This window comes from Xyrauchen texanus, chromosome 33 (genome assembly GCF_025860055.1).
Source record: "Xyrauchen texanus isolate HMW12.3.18 chromosome 33, RBS_HiC_50CHRs, whole genome shotgun sequence".
In the NCBI taxonomy this organism is placed as follows: domain Eukaryota; kingdom Metazoa; phylum Chordata; class Actinopteri; order Cypriniformes; family Catostomidae; genus Xyrauchen; species Xyrauchen texanus.
Genome location: NC_068308.1, coordinates 12,800,648 through 12,823,238, shown reverse-complemented (window position 1 = coordinate 12,823,238; position 22,591 = coordinate 12,800,648). Strand labels below are relative to the sequence as shown.

The window sequence follows — 22,591 nt, the reverse complement described above, 5'->3', positions numbered from 1 at the left end:
GACAAATAGCCATAAATAGCTGTAACCAGGATTTGTTTAGCAGTTTTATTTATTTATTTTTTGATTATGTACATACATCAATTCCAAATTCAGTGTGAGGTCTGACTAAAGCCAGGCTTCTGTTTCACTTGACTTTACAGAAAGGAATAATTTAAGCACTTGATTTGTATTTAATTTTTTTCCACAGACCTTAAGCTATTTTTGCTTGCTTAGACAGACAGTAATGGAGATGTGTTGAAGCTTGCTCCAACCTACAGCACAACATTGAAAAGTGTGGTGACCCACCTGTTGCAACAAAGCTTCACATTGTGTTTAGACACTTCAAATGATTTGGTTTTGTTCATTGTGTAAGATTTCATTGACAGCCAGTTAAGTATGCCCAGATGAGACAGCCAAGGATTATACGCTTGTGATCTGTCTGGAAAATGAGCCATAGTATCTTTTTTGATCCTGTAGATATTGCCACAGTCTCTCTCTCTATCTCTCTCTCTCTCTACCTCTGTGTTCATGTATCCTATTTGTGTCCTAGAGCATCATAAAGGCTCAGTCACCACTTATACTTGTTTGTACAAAGATGTACTTACAAAAAAGGAACAGATAATCAGAGGAAATGCTTTTCACTGTGCATTTAAAGTACCACATAAATGGTGTGTTTGCTGATGTGAGGTGATCTTAAGATCTTATCAGTCTCCAGCCAAAGCATCATCTGTCTGGCTCAAGGTTTTTAATTCGACTAGCAGCTTTTCCAACTGACTGCAGTCTTTTTGGCTATGAAGTCAATTAACCATCTAATCCCAAAAAACAAAATCAAAGGCACATGCTCGTTGTAACCACTTAGAGGTGCTGTAAAATATTTTTAATGGAATAGAATAAAGAAAATGTCTGTAATATCTGACAGATATCACTGAAATAGAAAATCCTGAGAAATTACAACTGTCTCTGTGACAGACCTAGGCTTTAAAGGGATAGTTTACCCAAAAATGAAAATTCTCTCATCATTTACTCACCCTCATGCCATCCCAGATGTGTATGACTGACTTTCTTCTGCTGAACACAAACAAAGATTTTTAGAAGAATATCTCTGTAGGTCAATACAATGCAAGTGAATGCTGGCCAGAACTTTGAAGCCCCAAATATCACATAAAGGCAGCATCAAAGCAATCCGTAAGACTCCAGTGGTTAAATATGTCTTCTGAAGCGATGTGTCACTTTGGGTGAGAAACAGATCAATATTTCAATTCTTTTTGTACTATAAATCTCCACTGTCACTTTCAGAATGTGAAAGAAAGTGAAAGTGGAGATTTATAGATAAAAAAAAAAGGACTTAAATATTTATCACTCAAACCTATCATATTGCTTTTATGCTTCCTTTATGTGATTTTTGGTGCTTTTGGCCACCATTCACTTGAATTGTATGGACCTACAGAGATGAAATATTCTTCTAAAAATTTTCATTCTGCAGAATAAATAGTCACACACATCTTGGATGGCTTGAGAAAATGATGAGGGAATTTTCAATTTTGGGTGAATTATTTCTTTAATGTGCCAGAACATTCTCTATGAAAACTGACGAGGTCTCTATCAAATAGGCGATTGGCTTTACTAACTGTAAGGTGGCACTTCTATTCATAAAGATGGCATATTAAGCATTACAATTTCTGCCATACTTAAGTATACCAGTGACCCATCTCATTCCATACAGTTTCTGCCACACCTTAAGTTTGGTGGAAGTTAGTAAAGCGAACTACAGCCCCTTTAAAAACAATCATGGACACTGTCAATTCCAGTTATTTCCTCGAATCCTAACTCTAGTCCTTCTCGCTCTGTCACCTGTTATTTCCTCCTGGGTGGATAGTAGTTCCTCTCGTGGATTCCACAAAATCTGTGACCAAAACCTGAGCTTCTCCCAGCTTCTTCACACACCTTTCTACTGTCCAAAGCACCTGTTTCAACCGGCGGTCCAGGGCCTGCAGGTGAGGCTCAGTCAAAACTGGTGTAAGAGGGTCTCGGGAGAGGGACTCCCTCATGACATCACTCAGGCGGTACTCAGAACTTGCCAAAAGCTTCAGTCTCAACAGCGTAGAGCGCTTGATCCTGTAAGAGGTTAAGACCACCATAACAATATATGAGGTTACATTTTAAAACACATTTTTTCACATTTTTACTTGTATAAAAAAACTATGATAAAGATGTTCTGGAATGTTTTATTGTAGAATAAGGGTAGTTGACAGGTGTTTCGATTTCATGCCCCATGGGTTGATTTAAAAAACCTTTTTTAAATGAATGAAATGAAAAAAATTCATTACAATTTTTTAATGAAAATTCTCTCAGCATTTCCTCACCCTCATGCCATTGCAGATGTGTATGACTTTCTTTATTCTGCTGAACATAAATTAGGATTTTTAGAAGAATATTAAAGCTCTGTAGGTCCATACAATGCAAGTGAATGATGGCCAGAACTTTGAAGCTCTAAAAAACAACTAAAGGCAGCATAAAAGTAATCCATATGACTCCAGTGGTTAAATCAATGTGTTCAGAAGTGAAATGATCAGTGTGGTTGAGAAAAAGATCAATAATTAAGTCCATTTTAACTTTAAATTCTCCTTCCTGCACAGTGGTGGCAATGTACACAAAGAATGTGGAGATTTATAGTAAAACAAAAAAGAGGATTAGATTTTGATCTATTTCTCACCCACATCTATCATATTGCTTCTGAAAATATGGATTAAGCCACTGGAGTCTAATGGATTACTTTTATGCTGCCTTTATGTGCTTTTTGGACCTTCAAACCATTCACTTGTTAAAAATCTGTGTTTGTTTTCAGAAAAAGAAAGAAAGTTATACACTTCTGGGATGCCATGAGGGTGAGTTAATTATGAGAGAATTACATTTTTGGGCTGAACTATCCCTTTAAAACTTGCTTAGAAACCTTTTACCAGGCCTTCATATACAGTTTTGTTACTTTCCAAATTACTTTTTTTTTGTTCAGTTGAAGTTAGAAGTTTACATACACTTAGGTTGAAGTCATTAAAATGATTTAATATAAGCAAACTATAGTTTTGGCAAGTCGTTTAGGACATCTACTTTTTGCATGACATGACACATTTTTCCAACAATTATTACAGGCAGATTGTTTCACTTTTAATTGAATATCACAATTCCAGTGGGTCAGAAGTTTACATATGCTAAGTTAACTGTGCCTTTAAGCAGCTTGGAAAATTTCAGAAAATGATGCCAAGCCTTGGTGTAATGAATTGGAGGTGTACCTGCGGATGTATTTTAAGGCCTACTTTCAAACTCAGTGCATCTTTGCTTGACATCATGGGAAAATAAAAAGAAATCAGCCAAGTCTGGCGCATCCTTGGGAGCAATTTCCAAATGTCTGAAGGTACCACGTTCATCTGTACAAACAATAGTATGCAAGAATAAACATGGGTCCACGCAGCTATCATACCACTCAGGAAAGAGATGCATTCTGTCTCCTAGAAATGAACATAGTTTGTTGGGAAAAGTGCAAATCAATCCTAGAACAACAGCAAAGGACCTTGTGAAGATGCTGGAGGAAACAGGTAGACAAGTATCTATATCCACAGTAAACCGAGTACTATATCGACATAACCAGAAAGGCTGCTCAGCCAATGCTCCAAAGCCGGCATAAAAAATCCAGACTACAGTTTGCAAGTGCACATGGGGACAAAGAACTTACTTTTTGGAGAAATTTCCTTTCATCGGATGAAACAAAATCTGTTTGGCTATAACGACCATCGTTATGTTTGGAGGAAAAAGGGTGAGGCTTGCAAACAGAAGAACACCATCCCAACCGTGAAACATGGGGGTGGCAGCATCCTGTTGTGGGGTGCTTTTCTGCAGGAGGGACTGGTGCACTTCACAAAATTAGGAAGTTTTTTGGATATATTGAAGCAACATCTCAAGACTTCAGCCATGAAAATAAAGCTCAGTCGCAAATGGGGCTTCAAAAGGACAATCACCCCAAGCATACCTTCAAAGTTGTGGCAAATGGCTTAAGAACAACAAAGTAAAGGTATTGATCATCACAAAACCCTGACTTCAATCCGATTGAAAATTTGTGGGCAGAACTGAAAAAGCATGTGTGAAGAGGCCTAAAACCTGACTCAGTTACACCAGTTCTGTCTGGAGGAATGGGCCACAATTCCAGCAACTTATTGTGAGAAGCTTGTGGAAACTACCCAAAACATTTGACTGAAGTTAAATAATTTAAAGGCAATTCTACAAATACTAACAAAGTGTATGTAAACTTCTGACCCACTGGGAATGTGATGAAAGAAATAAAAGCTGCAATAAATAATTCTGTCTACTATTATTTTGACATTTTATATTCTTAAAATAGTGATCCGAACTGATCTAAGACAGGGAATGTTTTCTACGATTAAATGAATTTTTTTATTATTAAATCTTTTTGACCATGACCAAGATCCAGACTTTCAAAATTAAACAATAAAAATACATGATAAAAATAGAAATGATTCAATTTAAAACTATAATAATCTAATCAAGTAATGAAACAGACATCAACTATTTCAATATTTATTGTGTGAAAAAGATTTCTACCATTTTTTTCTTTATTATTACGACTGTCCCACAGCATCGTTTCCAACACACCAAACAATTTTTCCCCTAAAAGTTAGTGTACTCATTAACCACGTCAGCAAAAGTGTCAGTGAAGAGCATGCTTGAAAGTTTGAGACAAGTAATATTTGAAGAAAACTGAAAATCCAAGGTATCACTTGTTTCCAGAGTATTTTTTTGGGGCCTCGTTTCCAATCAAGCTGCAAATTTCCCAAATTATGCAAAAGGTCTGGAAAAAGTATTGTATTGTGTGTATTTACAGAGTGTAGCATGTCACAATGCAAACAACCTGTAAACAAGATTTTTGAATATAAAATTATTTGAAAAGATCCTTACATGCAACATTGGGTCAAGGGTGCGAGAATGGAAATCTCATCATGGGAATATCGTCCAAATCTGCAGCAAACAAACAGCTGAAGAATCTGTTTTTATAATAATGAACAGCAAAAAAGGATTGAGTATAGATGAGCACATACCCTCTCGCGTTGTCCAAATGTAGCAGGAAACCATCATCCCCAAACTTGGTGAAAATTTCATAGTGGTGCCTGTCCATGTTTCCTACAATTGGAAAGGAACGGATATTTTCCCTCAGTAGTCAAGATACTGGCTCATGTAACTTTGGCATTGAAGTTTTCCTTATTGTCAGTGTTATGTTTATTTTGGTGCAAACCCCATTACCAATGCATTTCTTTTCTTGGCAAGTTTGAAACTGTTTTTATTGCCTAATTCTGTCTGGCTTCTTATATGGAAAGTGAAAATGTGTTTACATGCCTATGAGATAGTCAAATATTGCCATGTCAATAATGTTGAGAAGTCTGTTTCCAGAACTGTAGGGATAAAGTTTTTTAATTGTTTCACAGTATAATGGGTTGACCTCCCACCTGTAAAAAGCAAGAAAAAGTGTTAATTGTTTCAAGTTGTAAGACTCATGTGAACATGACTAGACAGAACTTTTAAACCCTTTTTGAGCATGACATAAGTTTTTCTTTCTTAGTTTGGATGGTAAGTTGGAGGATGTTCTGCATGACATAAAAAGCTCAAATTGATGTGAAAAGACTTGAATTAGATTTTATTATTTCCTTTTTAAAATAAGGATTAAACTGAATCTGGTTCTTAAAATGATCATAAAATCTAAACTGACCCTATTTACAGATCAGAGCATGATAATCCAAATAAAGAAAAAAGTCAATCTTTTATCAAACAACTTTCTCCACCTCTGAAAATAACTTTACTTTTTAGCTGATGTTCATGATCCAGTCAATTCCCAGTTAATTAAAATCAAGTCCCACTCCAAAATATTTCCAATTGAATATCCAGTTTCACCCAGAAAAATATCATATCATGTAAGTAAAGTGCATGACGTGCTGTTTCATGTTAGCATTACAAGCAAGCCTTTATGCAAGTCTGTTAGTAGTGAGACTGTGTGTATGTGAAAGTCACAGCGTACTCCTCTCTCCCAGTGAAACTGTAGGATCGTATCCAGGGATTAGGGATTGAGATACGGGGAGCAATGCTCAGGCCTGGTAAATAGGCAGACATTGATCCCTCTAGAAGATCAGGGTGACCACACACTGCATACTCCGACTTGCACACATATAAACACTTAGCGAAGAAACATGTGTTGTTGGCTGGTCAGAGAAAAAGAAAACAACTTACATTGAGGTAAAACAAAACCAATAATGATGTTTATTTTTATTTAAATATAAGTAGTTAATAGCTCCCACCTGGAGAGGTGAAGAAAACATTGCGCAGGTCATCATTGTGAGTTATGTACAAGATTTCACCGGTCACATTGACGAATCTCCCAGACACCGGAGGAACTCTTCTAAAGTCCAGTACTCTAGACACAATGCACACAGGTCATGCCTTCATGACTTGTAATCTCAGTCAGCATTAAATATTCAAATTATTCTTGTCGACAAATAAGACTGTAACAGTAACCGATAGTTCACCCAAAAATTTTAATTCTCTCATCATTTACTCACCCTCATGCATCCCGGATGTTTAAGACTTTCTTTCTTCTGCAGAACAGAAATGAAGACTTTTAGAAGAATAATTCAGTTCTGTAGGTCCATACAATGCAAGTGAATAGTGGCCAGAACTTTGAAGGTCCAAAAAACACATAAAGGAAGCATAAAAGTAAGCCAGTGGTTAAATCCATATCTTCAGAAGCAATGTGATAGTGTGGGTGAGAGACAGATCAACATTTAAATCCTTTTTTACTATAAATTCTCCTCCCAGCCCAGTAGGTGGCAATATTATACACAAAGAATGTGAACCACCAAAAACAAAAGAATGTGAAAGTGAAAGTGGAGATTTATGGTAAAAAGGTCTGAAATATTGATCTGTTTCTTACCCACTCTTATCACATCGCTTCTTAAGACATGGATTAAACCTCTAGAATCATATTGATTACTTTTATGTTGCTTTTATGTGCTTTTTGGAGCTTCAAAGTTCTGGCCACTATTTACTTGGATTCAATGGAGCTGCACAGCTGAGATATTCTTCTAAAAAATATTCATTTGAGTTCAGCAGAAGAAAGAAATTCATATACATTGGAGGGTGATTAAATGATGAGATCATTTTCAGTTTTGGGTGAGCTATCCCTTTAAGAATTGCTAATGATTATTCTCATATCATACTTTGGAGACAATCATTAATCAAGGATCAAATAAGAATTTGCCTAGATCCATAATAAATAAATTATAAATACATTTACAGGTATTTACTGGAATTTCCTTAGCACTAGGATCTCATTTTATTTTTATTGTATTCTATTTAATTATTTTAGAATCGGTTCCAGATTATTATAGAAATTTAATTAGAATTGCTTTAGGATTTTGGGACATCCAAGTCTCAAATGTCTTTGCTGACACCATTAATAGGTTGCAAACATCAGTTTATCACAAACAATCTATCATTCTCCAATATGCATATATACACTCTATCTGATAAAATAAGTCATACCTGGTATGTCAGACCTGAGTTGTTATTGTTGTTGTTTAGAAATTGCACTCTGCTGTAGTGAATCCTTTTGTTGTCTGAATCTAAACACCCTGATTTTTGTCTGTTTCAGTCTGCCCTATGGTTTCATCAGCGTACAGTCTGACACAACAGACCAAATATGCTTTGGTGAGACTAATCACACTGAACTTCATTGTCTCAACAAGCCTAAACAAAGATGTAGAGTATCGCAATGGGTTTACTGGCTGGTGCCTGAGGGATTTCATCTGTGTTTACTCATTTCAGAATCCTTCAAAGTATAATTTATTCATACCCTTGAGGCTGCAACTCCATCTGTCTATCAGTTAGCATTCACTGTGTTGAATACAGTATCACCCCACCTGTCAAGATGGAAAGCTGCAATCTCAGCATTGTGTCTCTGAAAGTCAACAAAATAGAAGAAGTTCTCTGGTGTCTCTTCGTGTCGCTCCTGTCTGAAATCAGGAAGGGACCATTTCTGTTAGTTTGTGTATGTGCTGATAATATCGGCATTCCTTTAAAGGAATAGTTCACTCAAAATGGAAATTATACCTTCATTTAACCGTATGACTTTCTGTCTTCCGTAGAACACCAAAGATACATTTTTGAAGAGTATTTTGGAAGTATTTTTTCATATAATGAAAGTGAAAGGGGACTGGGGCTATCATAAACATAGTCAACATGCTCTATTCTAAGTCTTCTGAATTCATACAAAAGATTTTGAACAGATCAAAAGTTAAGCTGTTATTCAGGGTAAATCTTCCCCTCCACCGAAGCTCTGAAATGGACTTCAAAAGTCATATGGGCTATAAAACAGTATGCCAAGTAGCATTGGTTTTCACGCATCTTGTGGCCAAACATCATTAACATCAAACCTGACCCCGCTTGTCTAATGGTGCCTTATCTGATTTGAAAGGTAGAGCAGATTTTCAGTGAATAACAACTGAAAAACTGGTCTGTTCCCAAAAAAGCAGAAATGGAGGTTACAGTGACACACTTACAATGGAAGTGAATGGGACCAATTTTCAATGGTTTAAAGGCAGAAATGTGAAGCTTATAATTTTATAAAAACACTTACAGTACATTAATTCTTCTGTTACAACTTGTGTATTATTTGAGCACTAAAGTTGTTTAAATGGTCATTTTTACAGTTGTTTTAGGGTTTGTTATGTCGTCATGGCAACAGAGTTGTAAAATTGGCTATAACTTTACACAGAAAGGGTTAGTAAGTGATTTTATCACACTAAAATCATGTTATATTTTAAGGTGGCTGTGGCTCAGGTGGTGGTAGAGCCGCTAATCGCAGGGTTGGCGGTTCAATTCCCGGCCCACACAACTCCACATGCCGAAGTGTCCTTGGGCAAGACACTGAACCCCAAGTTGCTCCCAATGGCAGGCTAGAACCTTGCATGACATTTCTGCCGCCATTGGTGTATGACCGTGAATGTGTGTGTCTGTGTGAATGGGACACAGTGTAAAGCACTTTGTAACCTCTAATGCTAAAAAAGGCACTATATAAGTGCAGACCATTTAACATGGTAATTGTTTACGTCTTGTGGCTCTACTTTTGAAACAGTGAGTATTTTAACGTTTACAGATTGGCCCCATTAACTTCCATTGTAAGAGCCTCACTGTAAAAAAGATCTTTGCTTTTTTAAAGAAAAGGAGGGACAAGTCGAAATATATTTTTCTGGTAATCAACATTATGTCACAAATGCTGTCGATTGAGCTTAATTGTTGAACACGGGATATTGGTTTAGGAAGACATGGAATATAGAGCACAATGCGTATTGATCACTTTTATGAAACTTTCATGATGCTTTTTTTGTCATGGTTGGAGCATGACAGACACATTTCCCAAAAGAGCAGCCAGGATATTCTTCCAAAATTCAGCTTCTGTGTTCCACAGAAGAAAATAGTCATATGGGTTGTGAAATACAGGAGAGTTTTCATTTTTAATTCTTACCTCATTGGTTTAAACATAGCTTTGCCAAAGTCTTGGAGCTTCAGTGCCAACTTCAGATGAAGACCACTTGGCTTAACCACTGATTGGATAGTCAGAGAGGAAGTACATTATCATATTTCTTTTGTAATCTAAATGTATCTCATGCATTTTAGTGCATAACACCTGACTATGAGAAGAAATTATTCTTTTTGGACGGTAAGATCTTATTTGTTTTGTTCCTCCGGGAAGACCTTTCAACTCGGATAGTTTAATTATAGGGGGATTTTTACATAACTAGTGCCTGCGGTGTACTTTACGCCCTGCCAGTGGTATTCCCTGTGCTTTGTCTGAGGTTGTGGGAAGCAATGGCAGGCTGCCGCCAACCCTAAACCGCATCGTTTGAATGTCTTCTTTTAGCTTCGCTCTTGCTCAATAATATCTATAGTTTACAAACTCAATTACACTCAAAAATAACACACAAGACATGAGTGAAAACAGAAAAACAACACAAAAATTAAAACCAATTAAAAAATGCATCGGAAGTTCATTTGGGATGCTAAGATGCTAAAAATGAAAATGCTAAAGAATAATAGCAATAGGTTCATTTGTCTGAGCTCACGAGCAGGTGGTGGATGGGGTTTAGAGTTGGTCGTTTGTTTAAGGAGACTGTGGTGGACCTACAAATGCTGGTCAGCAAGGGATAAAGAGACACTTCAAGACTGTTTGCCTTTCATCAGTGGTGGTTGTTTCTGAAAGGGTTATAAAATGGTTTCATTTGCCATTCTCTTTTTCTCATCACTGCTTATCATACCAAGGGTTTGGCGCAAGCAATCAAAGTAAGGCTGCAAATAGCCTTTTAGACAGACTGATCTTAAACGTTTAAAACGTTTGGCAGCAGTTTCCCAGTGAATTGTCCAGCAGGGGGATGATGTTGTAATCAGACATGGGTTTTAAGGTGAATATTAGATGGATGTTTGAATGTGTAAAACATACCTCCCTAACCTAAAACTTTAACCTTAACCTAACCAATATAGTGTCTTAAAAGATAAATGAGAGGTCAACAAAACAGACATCCTTGCGCTTAATTAATGCCTATACCTAACCGATTTACTAACCGTTTTTAAAGCAAATCTGACATTAAAAGTGCATTAACTGAAGCAACCATGTCATTTTGTGTCGCTTCACTTTCACTCCGAGCATCCTTGGCTGGGCCCAAGTTTCAGTCTCTGAGCCCAAAATCGAACACTATTAGGTGAGCTACAGTGGAAGCCAATCAAGTTGGAATACGTGTGTAAATGTAGGTGGGTCTGTAATACAAGTGTTTTTCAAATGTTGCGTTAGAGTTAGAGTGTTTTGTTAAAATAACACAGTAGGGTGTGAGTAATAGAGCAAAAAATACATGTTTATTAAGTCATAAACTGCCATAGTACACGTGATTTGTGTGAAAGTGAGTAAAACTCACAGTTTTTGCACCTCTAGTGTTTATTGCGCAAGGAAACTGCATCAAAACATAGAAAGCGGCACGTAAAACTCGGTTTGCAAAAACGCAGTTATATTAACAATCACTCTATGAGACTAGGTTGCTTTTAGATGTTAGGGGCCATTCACTCTATTTACAGCACTGCCTTTGTGACGAGGAGGAAGGCGGCGCCATGACGTGACTATGCACACCCAGCCCCCAATCGGGCTAATCAGCCGAGGAGAGGGATAAGGCTGAGCCGGATGCGGCAGTTCGGGAGAGAGAGCCACACGCAGCTGCCGTGTGTGTTTATGTTTGTGTCTTTTTACGTTTTCATTAAACATTATTTTGACTGTTCAGCCGGTTCCCGCCTCCTTGCTCATTTACTCCTGTTACAGACTTATAATAATAAGTATTGGTCAAAGCTACAGCATTCAAACTAGTTGTTTACTGTGATAACTACTGTGATTGTAACTAGAAAAATACATATGAGAGGTTGGATTTAAAATAAAGATGGGCTTCTATAATTTGAGCCCGTTCATAGACTAGTAATGCTGGTAAATGCAATCATATAATCAAGGGTAAAACAGTAGTTAAAAAGAATTTATGTTTACCTTGAGAGCAGTCACATGCACCCTTTAATGCTTTCTCATCCTGAGTGTAATCTGTCAGACACAAAGGAATATCTTATATTATTGTACAACATCATAAACTATATCCTTTAGAAGAAATTCTCATAATTAGATCAAGAACACTTGTCTGATATTCATACATAGTGGTCAGAATGTGTTCCCCATTGAAAATATGTTGTAAATAATTTGCTGTTTCTATTAACTGCCTTTTATTCTATTATTAAAAATGCCAGTTCTGTACAAGGTCTTCAACATAAAACACTTTAGAAAAAACATCTATTTAATTGTATTTCAAACCAAATATTGCAAAGATACAATTGAATGCATAATACTTGGTTTCAAAACCCAGTAAGCTGTAAGCTGTAAAGCATCATACCCGTGCTCCCGCCATGAAGGCTGTACCAAAAGAAAGTTAGCATGATTATGTTGCCTTCTAAGGCACCTTGTTTTGGCAAGATTCAAAAGGCAGAATCTCATGTATTCACAAAGAAGTCAATGCTATAATGAAGTGCGATGAGCTAAGAGGAAAATCTACAGCCAAGATGGCGAGCAAATTCAAGACTTTTTATATAAATATAATTAATTAAATCCTAAAAATTATTATCAACAAAACTAGTTACATTTAAAGGGCGGCTGTGGCTCAGGTGGTAGAGCGGGTTGGCTGCCAATTGCAGGGTTGGCGGTTCGAATCCCGGCCCACACGACTCCACATGCCGAAGTGAAGTGTCCTTGGGCAAGACACTGAACCCCAAGTTGCTCCCAATGGTAGGCTAGCGCCTTGCATGGCAGCTCTGCCGCCATTGGTGAATGAATGTGTGTGTGAATGGGTGATTAGGACACAGTGTAAAGTGCTTTGGTAACCTCTGAGGTTAGAAAAAAGCACTATATAAGTGCAGACCATTTAAATTTACTATTTTAAGATTTAAAAAAATGGGTGCTGTGTATTTTCATGTTTATTAGAGTATTCATGTATTTATTAGTGTACTGTGATGTTAGCTTAGCAACAAGCTAATGGCAAACTGTATCTAAATCAATTGTGAGTAAAGTCTTCTATGCATTTTGCATTTGGAGTGCTATTTGTTTGACAGGCAGAGTTGCTGCCTATATACAGTGGCAAGAAAAAGTATGTGAACCCTTTGGAATTAGCTGGTTTTATGCATATATTGATCTTTATCAAAGTCACAAGTATAGACAAATACAATGTGCTTAAACTAACAACACACAAAAAACAATTATTATATTTCATATCTTTATTAAACACATCCCATTAAACATTCACAGTGCTGTGGGAAAAGTAAGTGAACCCTTGGATTTAATAACTGGTTGATCCTCCTTTGGCCTTTGGATGTCTGCTGTGAATGGCTCTCTTGAGGTAATTTCACAGCATCTCTATTGGGTATTTTTTAAGGCATTCTGTAGTGGATTTAATTTGATGTTATAGGCCATTGTCCTGCTGCATCACACAACTTCCACTGAGCTTAAGCAGGCACACAGCCACCCTGACATTATCCTGTAGGATATCTCGATAAACTTCGGAATTTACTTTTCCTTGATGATGGCAACCGGTCCAGGACCGGAAGAGGCAAAGCAGTCCCAAATCATGATGCTCCCTCCACTCTACTTCAGCATTAGTATAATGTTTTCATGTTGGTATGCGGTGCCTTTTTTACACCATATGTAATGTTGCGTGTTCTTCCGAAACAAAACAACCTTAGTTTCATCAGTCAACAAAACATTGTCTCAGTAGCGTTGTTGAGTGTCAAGGTGGTCTTTGGCATACTTCAGGTGCAAATCTATATTTTTGTTGGAAAGCAGAGGCTTCCTTCGTGGTGTCCTGCCATGGAAACCATGCCTGTTTAATGTTTTCCATATAGTAGACTCATGAACAGAGATGTTAACCAGTTCCAATGATTCCTTCTAGTCTTTAGCTGTCATGCTAGGATTCTTTTTAACCTCACTGAGCATTCTGTGGTGGCTGGACGGCCACTTCTAGGGAGAGCACCCACAGTACTGAATCTCCAATTACAGACAATTTGTCTAACTGTGGACAGATGAATATCTAAGCTCTTTGAGATGCAAAGCAAAAATTCTTTATCATAGGTCTGCTGAGATCTCTTTTTTTGCAAGGTATGATCCACAATAGCAGATGCTTCTTGTGAATAGCAAACTCAAAATGTTTGAGTGCTTTTTATAAGTCAAAGTAGCTCTAACCCACACCCTCTAATCTCATTTCATTAATTGGATGCCAGGTTTCCCAACTCCTGACTCTATTTAACTTTTGTTAACATCATTAGCCTTGGTGTTCACATATTCTTTCCAACCTACACTCTGAATATTTGAATGATGTATTCAATATTTACAAGAACAAATAAATTATTTGTGCATTATTAATTCAAACAGATTGTATTTGTATATTATATCTTAGATGAAGATCAAACCAGAATTTATGACAAATTTATACATAAACGCAGGTAATTCCAAAGGGTTCACATACTTTTTCTTGCCACTTTAGATGTCTCTTATGAGACTTACAAGGCAGCTGCCTACATTTTGAAATAACACTTGCGCAATGGTCTCAGGTTCAATATATATGTAATATTTTAATTGTAATTGCACAGCAAGTTTTCTGTAATAAAATGGTTGCAATAAAAGAATACATTAGCATATTATGATTTGAAGCTTCCTTTCCAGCTAAAATCAGAGGGAAACTGTCACCTGCACTGATGATAGTGGCCATCTGCATATCCTGCAGCAGTCTGTCTATGCTGTTGTCATCTCTTGAGTACAGTGCATAGCGGTTGATCCCTAGGTGAAATTGCACCCAACTGGCTTCAGAGTCAAAGGTCATGGGGTGAACAGGTATAGTGATGTTTGAAGCAGCAGCCGCCTCAATGTAGAACTTTTTCAGTCTATGGGGGAGAATGAGAGTTGAGTTTGAATATTGTTTGTGCTTTTATTCTGATGAATATTTTCAGATTTTGAAATGTGGTATCTTCAAACATGAAAGTTGCCATTCATGGGTGATTTTTCAATTAACGGCTAAAGATCCAATCATAGCCTTCGTCACCCTTCAAGTGAATTTAAGTATAATGTGTGATGGTGCAGATTTTTGATATTGTGTGTGATAGTAATTACATTTTTCACATTATGAAGAAAAAAAAGATTTGAATTTGCTGAGACAAAAAGTTAGTTAGCTGTCAATTAACTTTGAACTTTGAAACAACTGATTGTTTCTGGGTTCAAATTCTCATATATATATATATTATATATATATACATATACACTGATCAGCCACAACATCAATATCACCAGCCTAATATTGTGCAGGTCCCCTTCGTGCTGCCAAAACAGCACCAACCCGCATCTCAGAACAGCATTCTGAGATAATATTCTTCTCACCACAATTGTACAGAGTGGTATCTGAGTAAACATACAGTAGACCTTGTCAGTTCGAACCAGTCTGACCATTCTCTGTTGACCTCTCTCATCAACAAGGCATTTCTATCCACAGATCTGCCGCTCACTGGATGTTTTTAGTTTTTGGCTCCATTCTGGGTAAATTCAAGAGACTGTTGTGTGTGAAATTACCAGGAGGTCAACAGTTACAGAAATACTCAAACCAGCCCGTCTGCCACCAACAATCATCCATGCAATTATCTAATCAGCCAATCATGTGGCAGCAGTGCAGTGCATAGAATCAGGCAGATACAGGTCAGGAGATTCAGTTAATGTTCACATCAACCCAGGGACGAAATTTCATCAAAATGTTGGGGGGGACAATAAACATAACAATTCTCAAGAGCAATTTTTGAAGGGGACACCAAGGGGTTTTTTGTTGTTGCCCCGTCTGCATTTGTAGTATTTTATTTCTTAAACAATTATTTTAAGAATATATCATTATATTATTTACAATACACATATTTTAATGATATTTTAGGGGGACAACCCTCAGATGGGGGGCCTGACTTCCGCCTATGCATCAACCATCAGAATGTGGAAAAATGTGATCTCAGAGATTTGGACCGTGGCATGATTGTTGGTACAGGATGGGCTGGTTTGAGTATTTCTGTATCTGTTGATCTCCTGGTATTTTCACACACAACAGTCTCTAGAACTCACTCAGTGTTGATCTCCTGGTATTTTCACACACAACAGTCTCTAGAACTCACTCAGTGAATAAAGGTCTAATTCAAGGTCAAATTCACCCTCAAGAGCATCTCAATGTGTCTGCTGCCAACACGTCTTTTTTAATTCTGCATTTGCTGTTAGCTCATTACATTAACGTTCACTGGGATTAAGCTACTGTGTTACTGTTTAGATTTTAGAAAGGCTGCAATATAAACAATATTGCCTTAAACATTGCCTAAATATATAGTTGGCTAATGGTAAACATTGACCAATAGCCCTAGTGGCCTACAGTGGGTGATCTGATAAAAGACAAACACTAATAATGAATTAATTGTACATATTAAGACCAAGAATATATGTATTTAGAAAATAAATGGGGTCCATTTTAATTTCATGATGACCTTAAGGCCTTGGCAGTCATACAATCACCAAGTGACAGAATATCGATCCCATATGTAACAAATATTTGCTATTGGTTCTCAGAAAATGTCACCACGACCTCTACAAGCATCGGCTTGACATCCTGGAGGTAGAGGAATTAGTCAAAAGACAAATATAATGGAAAGAAATGTTTACTGTGGCAGCATCCCAGCAGGAACCCACTCTAAATGATGAATTCTGGATGCTCAACTCTCTGCTTTCATAGTTACCACACTCACAGTTCTGCTGCCATTCTGTGCTAGCTGAGCAATCACACCTGGCCACATGCTCACATTATGTCTCATCAGAGTGTTTCATAAATCACAAGTTACAGTGTAGACCATTGTAATAAGAGTAGTCTACATCTTAAAACAAAATTAGTTACAATGTTTGGCAAGAAACATTTCAAGGTGATTTTCGTCCACTAATCAGAGATGCTGACCACTATTGGACCCACAAACTTCCAAACAAAATGCTGCCCAGCGAGACCTGATTAAAGTAGACAGTTTATGACAAACCACTGATTATGCTGGAGATAATTGTGTTGCCCATCTTGATGAAAAGCATTACTGCCAATGCAATTTAAAGACTGATTTGTCTACACTGCTGCCTCTAAAATGCAGCATATAACTGCAAAAGAAAAAAATAATCATGCCCTTACTAGACTCAACTGAAATTCCCATTTCCTCAGGGCAGCAAATGGGGTAATAAAACAAATATTATTTATAGCTATACACTCACTGCAAACTTTATTAGGAACACCTGTACACCTACAGTACATATGCATGTGATTATCTAATCAGCTAATCATGTGGCAGCAGTGCAATGCATAAAATCATGCAGATACGGGTCAGGAGCGTCAGTTAATGTTCACATAAACCATCAGAATTGGGAAAAAATTTGATCTCAGTGATTTCAACTGTTGCATGATTGTTGGTGCCAGATGGGCTGGTTTGAGTATTTCTGTAACTGCTGATCTACTGGGATTTTCACACACAACAGTCTCTATAGTTATCTGAATGGTGCCAAAAATCATCCAGTGAGCAACAGTTCTGTGGACGGAAATGCCTTGTTGATGAGAGAGGTCAATGGATAATGGCCAGACTGGTTCGACCAGACAGAAAGTCTACTGTAACTCAGATAACCACTCTGTACAATTGTAGTGAGCAGAAAAGAATCTCAGAATGCACAACACATTGAATGAGACCACGTCTTGCACTTTATTAGGACCATAGTGTTCCTAATAAAGTGCTTAGTGAGTGTATAGCTATATATACCTATACTGTATGCAGCTAAACATCAAGCCACTACTAAGGAAATATACTGTAGTCGCAAAGCTCTAGGGCAGTCACACTCATAGATATGTGCACTGCTGGCAATTCAAACGAAGTGCACAGCAAACAAAAAAAAAGAAAAGAAAAGAAAATAAGCTCTTATCTGTTGGCTCTTTCAATGTCCTAACTGATGTTTACAAATTTAATATTCCCTTTCTCTGAATTTATATAAAATTAAAGTAATGAGGTTGTAAACATCACATTGCTTAAGCTCCCTTCTGTAATATCAGTGTAATTATAGTAATATAATAGTGGTATAGGGAGACTGGGCCTATTTTTCACAAGGGGAACTTGTCACAAGGGCTATAGATTTTCAAGTCAAAAGTCCAATTGCACAAATGCTTGTTTTTGGTTTTTTAGCAGTGGCTATCTTTGATGCTGTATGTTGTCAGAAGGGTCAAACCTTGTTAAATTAACCGTATCTTTATTTCGAGGGCAATAAATGTGGAAATGTTCAAAAGCTGTTTCGTAGACAAGACTTTAAAGGAATAGTTCAACTAAAAGGAATATTCCGGGTTCAATACAAGTTAAGCTCAATCGGCAGCCTTTGTGGCATAACGTTTGTTTAAAAACTTGCCAGTCCTTTTCATTAAAAAAAGCTAAAATCTGGGTTACAGCGAGACTCTTACAATGGAAGTGAATGGGGCCAATTCGTAAAAGTAAAAATAATAATCACTATTTTAAAATGATAGCATATAGCATGATTTTAGTGGGATAAAATCGCTTCTTAACCCTTTCTGTATACAGTTGTATCTAATTGTAAACTCATTTTGTTGCAATGGTGACAGTGTCTGTAGCAAATTAGTAGTTCATCCACCTAGAATAATAGTCCACTGCAAAAATTACAATATAAACATCTCAAATAATGCATGAGTTTTAACAGAAGAACTAATGTAGGTAATTATAAAATTATAATATTCACACTTCTGCCTTTAAATTCTTCAAAAATTGGCCCCATTCATTTCCAATGTAAGTGCCTCAATGTAACCTTGATTTCTGTAACCTTTAGTTCTCATGCGAACAAACGAGCCGCTCTCATAGTGCTCATGAATGCAATGGATTTTAAGATTTACACTGAAAAATGACTTATGTCTTCAAAAGACTTGGATTATGAGACACAAGTCGCAAGGACTACTTTTATGATACTTTTGGGTCCTTTTTTATGCTTTAAAGTGAGGCCCTATCCACTGGCATTGTGCCGAAAGGACGGATGGAAATATTCACTAAAATATCTCCTTTTGTTTTCTACATAAGAAAGAAAGTCAAACAGATTTTGGAGAACGAGTAATGAAATGGACTTTCAAAATTAAACCAACGCTGAGAAATATTAATTGGCTTAAAACGTATGACAAATAGCCTAAGTTCCCTCTCTGTTCATTTTGATCAACAGTGGTCTGACTCGGTTAACGCTCACATTATTTAATATGAAGCACAAATTTAAAGCCTTGATGTTTACCTCTCCCAGCGGCTCACTTTCCTCTTGTAGTAACTCATGAGCTCCTCATGCTGCAGTAGCAGCTCATCGGGCCCCAGCTCTGGAAGATGGATGTTGTACAGCGGGTGTATGAACAATCGATCCAGTTTGGAGCTGTGCTCTGTGGAAACCCGGGTGGAATTCTGGTTCAACATCAATAGTTCAGTTACCGTACCTCCATTACCTATTGTGCCATTAGCATCCCAGCATGCGCAGTTTTCTCTGGGCAGGTAATACCAGGTTTTCAGTCTGGGAAGAAGAACAAAATGGATGTCAGCTGCCAAGAGGGTGACCAAAGTGACGGCCACCAGTAACCTGTCTCTTCTCATGTCTCCAGACAGTGACCAAAAAGAACTGCAGTGTTGGAATATCAGGTTTTCCTTCCAGCTTCCAGAGATGTTCTCAACAAAGTTAGAGCAGATGGACATCCACTGGACAGTGCTTGTTTCTGAAAGAACTACGTTGTTGGATGATCTGATTTAATTTCCAGCTTCTAGAGATGTTCTCCTAAAACTTGAAGCAGATGGACTTTCACTCCAGAGTGCTTTTTTTCTGCTCATCAACAGGTCCTGTACCTTCTTGTCTGACCAGATCATTATTTTCCCCTCTTATTCCATTCAAAAGAACCGCTTGTTGTCATCATAGTAGCTCGTTCAGCGATTCAGAGAGAGCAGAGCTCCTTTGAGTCAAGTTGACTGAGAGGTTGCTTTGAAGACACTGTTCTCTTTGCCTTCAGCCACGTTGTCGGGCTGTCTCACAGATTGGAGTGTGGATGCATCACGCTTCCCTTGCCTTTGGGCAAGATTCCAAATGCACCATCCCATTTCCCATGTAGACACAGCCACCAATCAAAAAACACACACGCAGATAAAAACACACTCACACAGGGGAGAGAGAGAGAGAGAGAGAGAGAGAGAGAGAGAGAGAGAGAGAGAGAGGCAGGGAGAAAAGGAATGAGACGGAAAGCAGGCTTGAGTGCCAGCACACACAAACTTTGTATGTTTACAGTAGAGAAATAAAAAGGCCGTAAAGCATTTGCGTCAAGCGTTAGTTGGGGAGGGAGCAGCGAAATGTGTACGTTTCATTGAGACAGCACAACAAACTGCTGTGGAGGTGGATGGGACTCAAAGGAGGTATTTCCCAGACTGCATCTGTGCCACTGTGGTTTTCGGAAACATCTGCCGTTTGATTGGGTGTGTGACTACATAGTGTGCGTTTGCGTGTCGGCTGGGAAATTGAATTCTGAGATCCTTTATCATTTAAAAACAATTGTGTTTCGGGGATTGGAAGAATAGATCCAAAAACAACCAGCCACAACTTTGGTAACATTTTTGCTAAATTCAATTGCATGGTTCCTTACACATATTGCGGCAGTTTCGAGGTGAAATGTCCATTGAGTGGCGCTAAAAGTGTGTTAAATTTTCTCTCAAACAGATTAGGTTTTTAAGGTTAATGCTTTATCTAGTTTTAAATCAACAAAACCTACCTCCTTTCCCTAAACCTTCAACATAAACCTAACCGATAGTGTCACAAAAAGCAAATGTGAGATGAAAAATGCAACTGCTGAAGGAACCATGTTATTTAGAGGTGCTTCTTTGTCACTTTCGGCTTATGTGTCGACTCACATGTTCAGAACTCAAACCCTGGTCCTTAGCATCGCAAGTGCAACACGCTATCAGTTGAGGTACAGAACAATTTGATCACGCTTGAACAAGCTTGTAAGTGTAGTTAGTTATGTAATGCATTAAAATGTATCATCAAATCATGCAATTTAGAAAAAAGGTTTTGTGTTGATGAACTGGTAATCTGCCAAAACGGATTGAATGTACAATTCCCAAAAAGTTGGGACAGTATAACATTTTTTAATAAAAACTAAAAGGAGAGATTTGTACATTATATTCAGCCTTTGCTATATTTAAAGCACTACAACAAAAAATTACATACCTTGTGAATTTCATAGTTTTTTTTTTTTTATGTATATTTCAAATGTCATTTCAAATCAAATGATTGCAACACGCTCCAAAAACGTTGAGATGGGCAATTTAAGACTAATAACAATTTGACGTGTTGAAATAACAAGACAATGGGAAACAGGAGATGTTAGACAGGTGATGCAATTGTGTCATAGTATATAGGGAGCCACCAAAATCAGCCTAGTACTTCAAGAGCAAAGATAATTCGAGATTTGTCAATTTGCCAACTGATGCTGAGATGAACTGAGAAAAATGTTCCCCAAAGACAAATTTGAAGGATTTGGGGAATTTCACCCTCTACAGTGTACAATATAGTTAAAAGATTAAAGGAATCTGGTCAAATCTTGGTACGTAAAGGGCAAGAAGAAAACCACTTCTGAAGGCACATGATCTCTAATCCCTCAAAAAAACATCATTCATCTGTAGTGTATATCATGAACATGGGCTTGGGATTCCTTTAGTAAATCTTTGTTAGTCAACACCACTATGCAAAGCAGAAGCCATACATCAACACTGTCCAGAAGCGCTGCCGACTTCTCTGGGCTCAGTCTCGTCTTAGATGGAAATAGAACAGTGGAACCGTGTTTTTTGGTCTGAAGAGTCCACATTTCAAAACGTTTTTGAAAACAAAGCTGTCGTGTTATCCAGGCCAAAGAGGAAAATGGGCCAGGGGCGTGTCAGTGCCCATGGCATGAGTAACTCGCACATCTGTGAGAACACCACGAATGCAGACAGATATGTAAACATTTTGGACACAGAAGAACGAATAGTCTCAGAGAGTGACAAGTTAATTTCGTGTTGGCCACTCATGTGCATTGCGCAACCTCCGTTCGTTTGTTATGTTAAAACCGAATAGGGGCTGTACAGGAAACATAAATGATTAGTTCACCTATCAACTCTTTTGAAAAGAGTTGTTCCTTATTTTGTCACTCCTTTGACTTAGTGTTAATTTCACCAGGAAACTGCTGTATTACAGTACATCAATCATCTTTGCAAAAATAATAGGTATAGTAACGTGATTGTACAAGACCGGGTTGAAAAAAATTAAAATGGCCATGTACGGAATAAACAGGCTTAACCAGTTCTATTTATGGGCCTACAAAATAACAAAAATATAGGTCTTTCCCAACAGCCAAGGGGTGAAGGAGTCCAAACTGCTACAGTATTTTGAAATCTCACTGTCGGAGTTCACTGGTCAAAAACAAATATATCTTTCTGAATGAAATCACATGGCCACTGCAGCTGTTGTTGATGTCTCAAGACACTGAAGATGTATTTGGGTAACACTCCATCCATTTCTACAATGAGGTGACCTCAATATGACTGAATGCCAGCAATTAAGAGTGTGGCAGTATGGAACTTCAACAGGAAGGTGCTTTCTGGTCATGACTGGGTTGCTTGTGGAATTCTGACAGCCAGCTCTTTATTTTGCTGTTTACTTCATGGTGTTCCAGCTTGGAAACACTCTCATTGCACTTCATTTTTATGCCTGATTGGCAGCTTTACTAATGCCAAAGATTTTTAATTTTTCCTCTGCCTAAGATTTGCACTTTGTGTTTACTTGTACTCTTCGTTATCTGTCTTGGATTATTCATGCAGATCAGCTCCGAAGCTTCCAGGAATTCTTTCAACACAA

General features: G+C 37.6%; 1 protein-coding gene across 1 annotated transcript; it reads right to left on the bottom strand.

Moving 5' to 3' along the window:
* Nucleotides 1-32: 32 nt before the first annotated feature.
* Nucleotides 33-19,761, bottom strand: fam20a (FAM20A golgi associated secretory pathway pseudokinase). Its single transcript, XM_052102145.1, has 11 exons — nt 18,965-19,761; nt 14,342-14,535; nt 11,609-11,659; nt 9,557-9,635; nt 7,953-8,045; nt 6,333-6,448; nt 6,056-6,236; nt 5,380-5,489; nt 5,085-5,166; nt 4,945-5,004; nt 33-2,094 (listed from the first exon to the last, which is right to left on the bottom strand). Exons 1-11 carry the CDS (start codon nt 19,408-19,410, stop codon nt 1,827-1,829), a joined length of 1,680 nt encoding a protein of 559 aa, XP_051958105.1. The 5' UTR covers nt 19,411-19,761; the 3' UTR covers nt 33-1,826.
* Nucleotides 19,762-22,591: the final 2,830 nt, after the last annotated feature.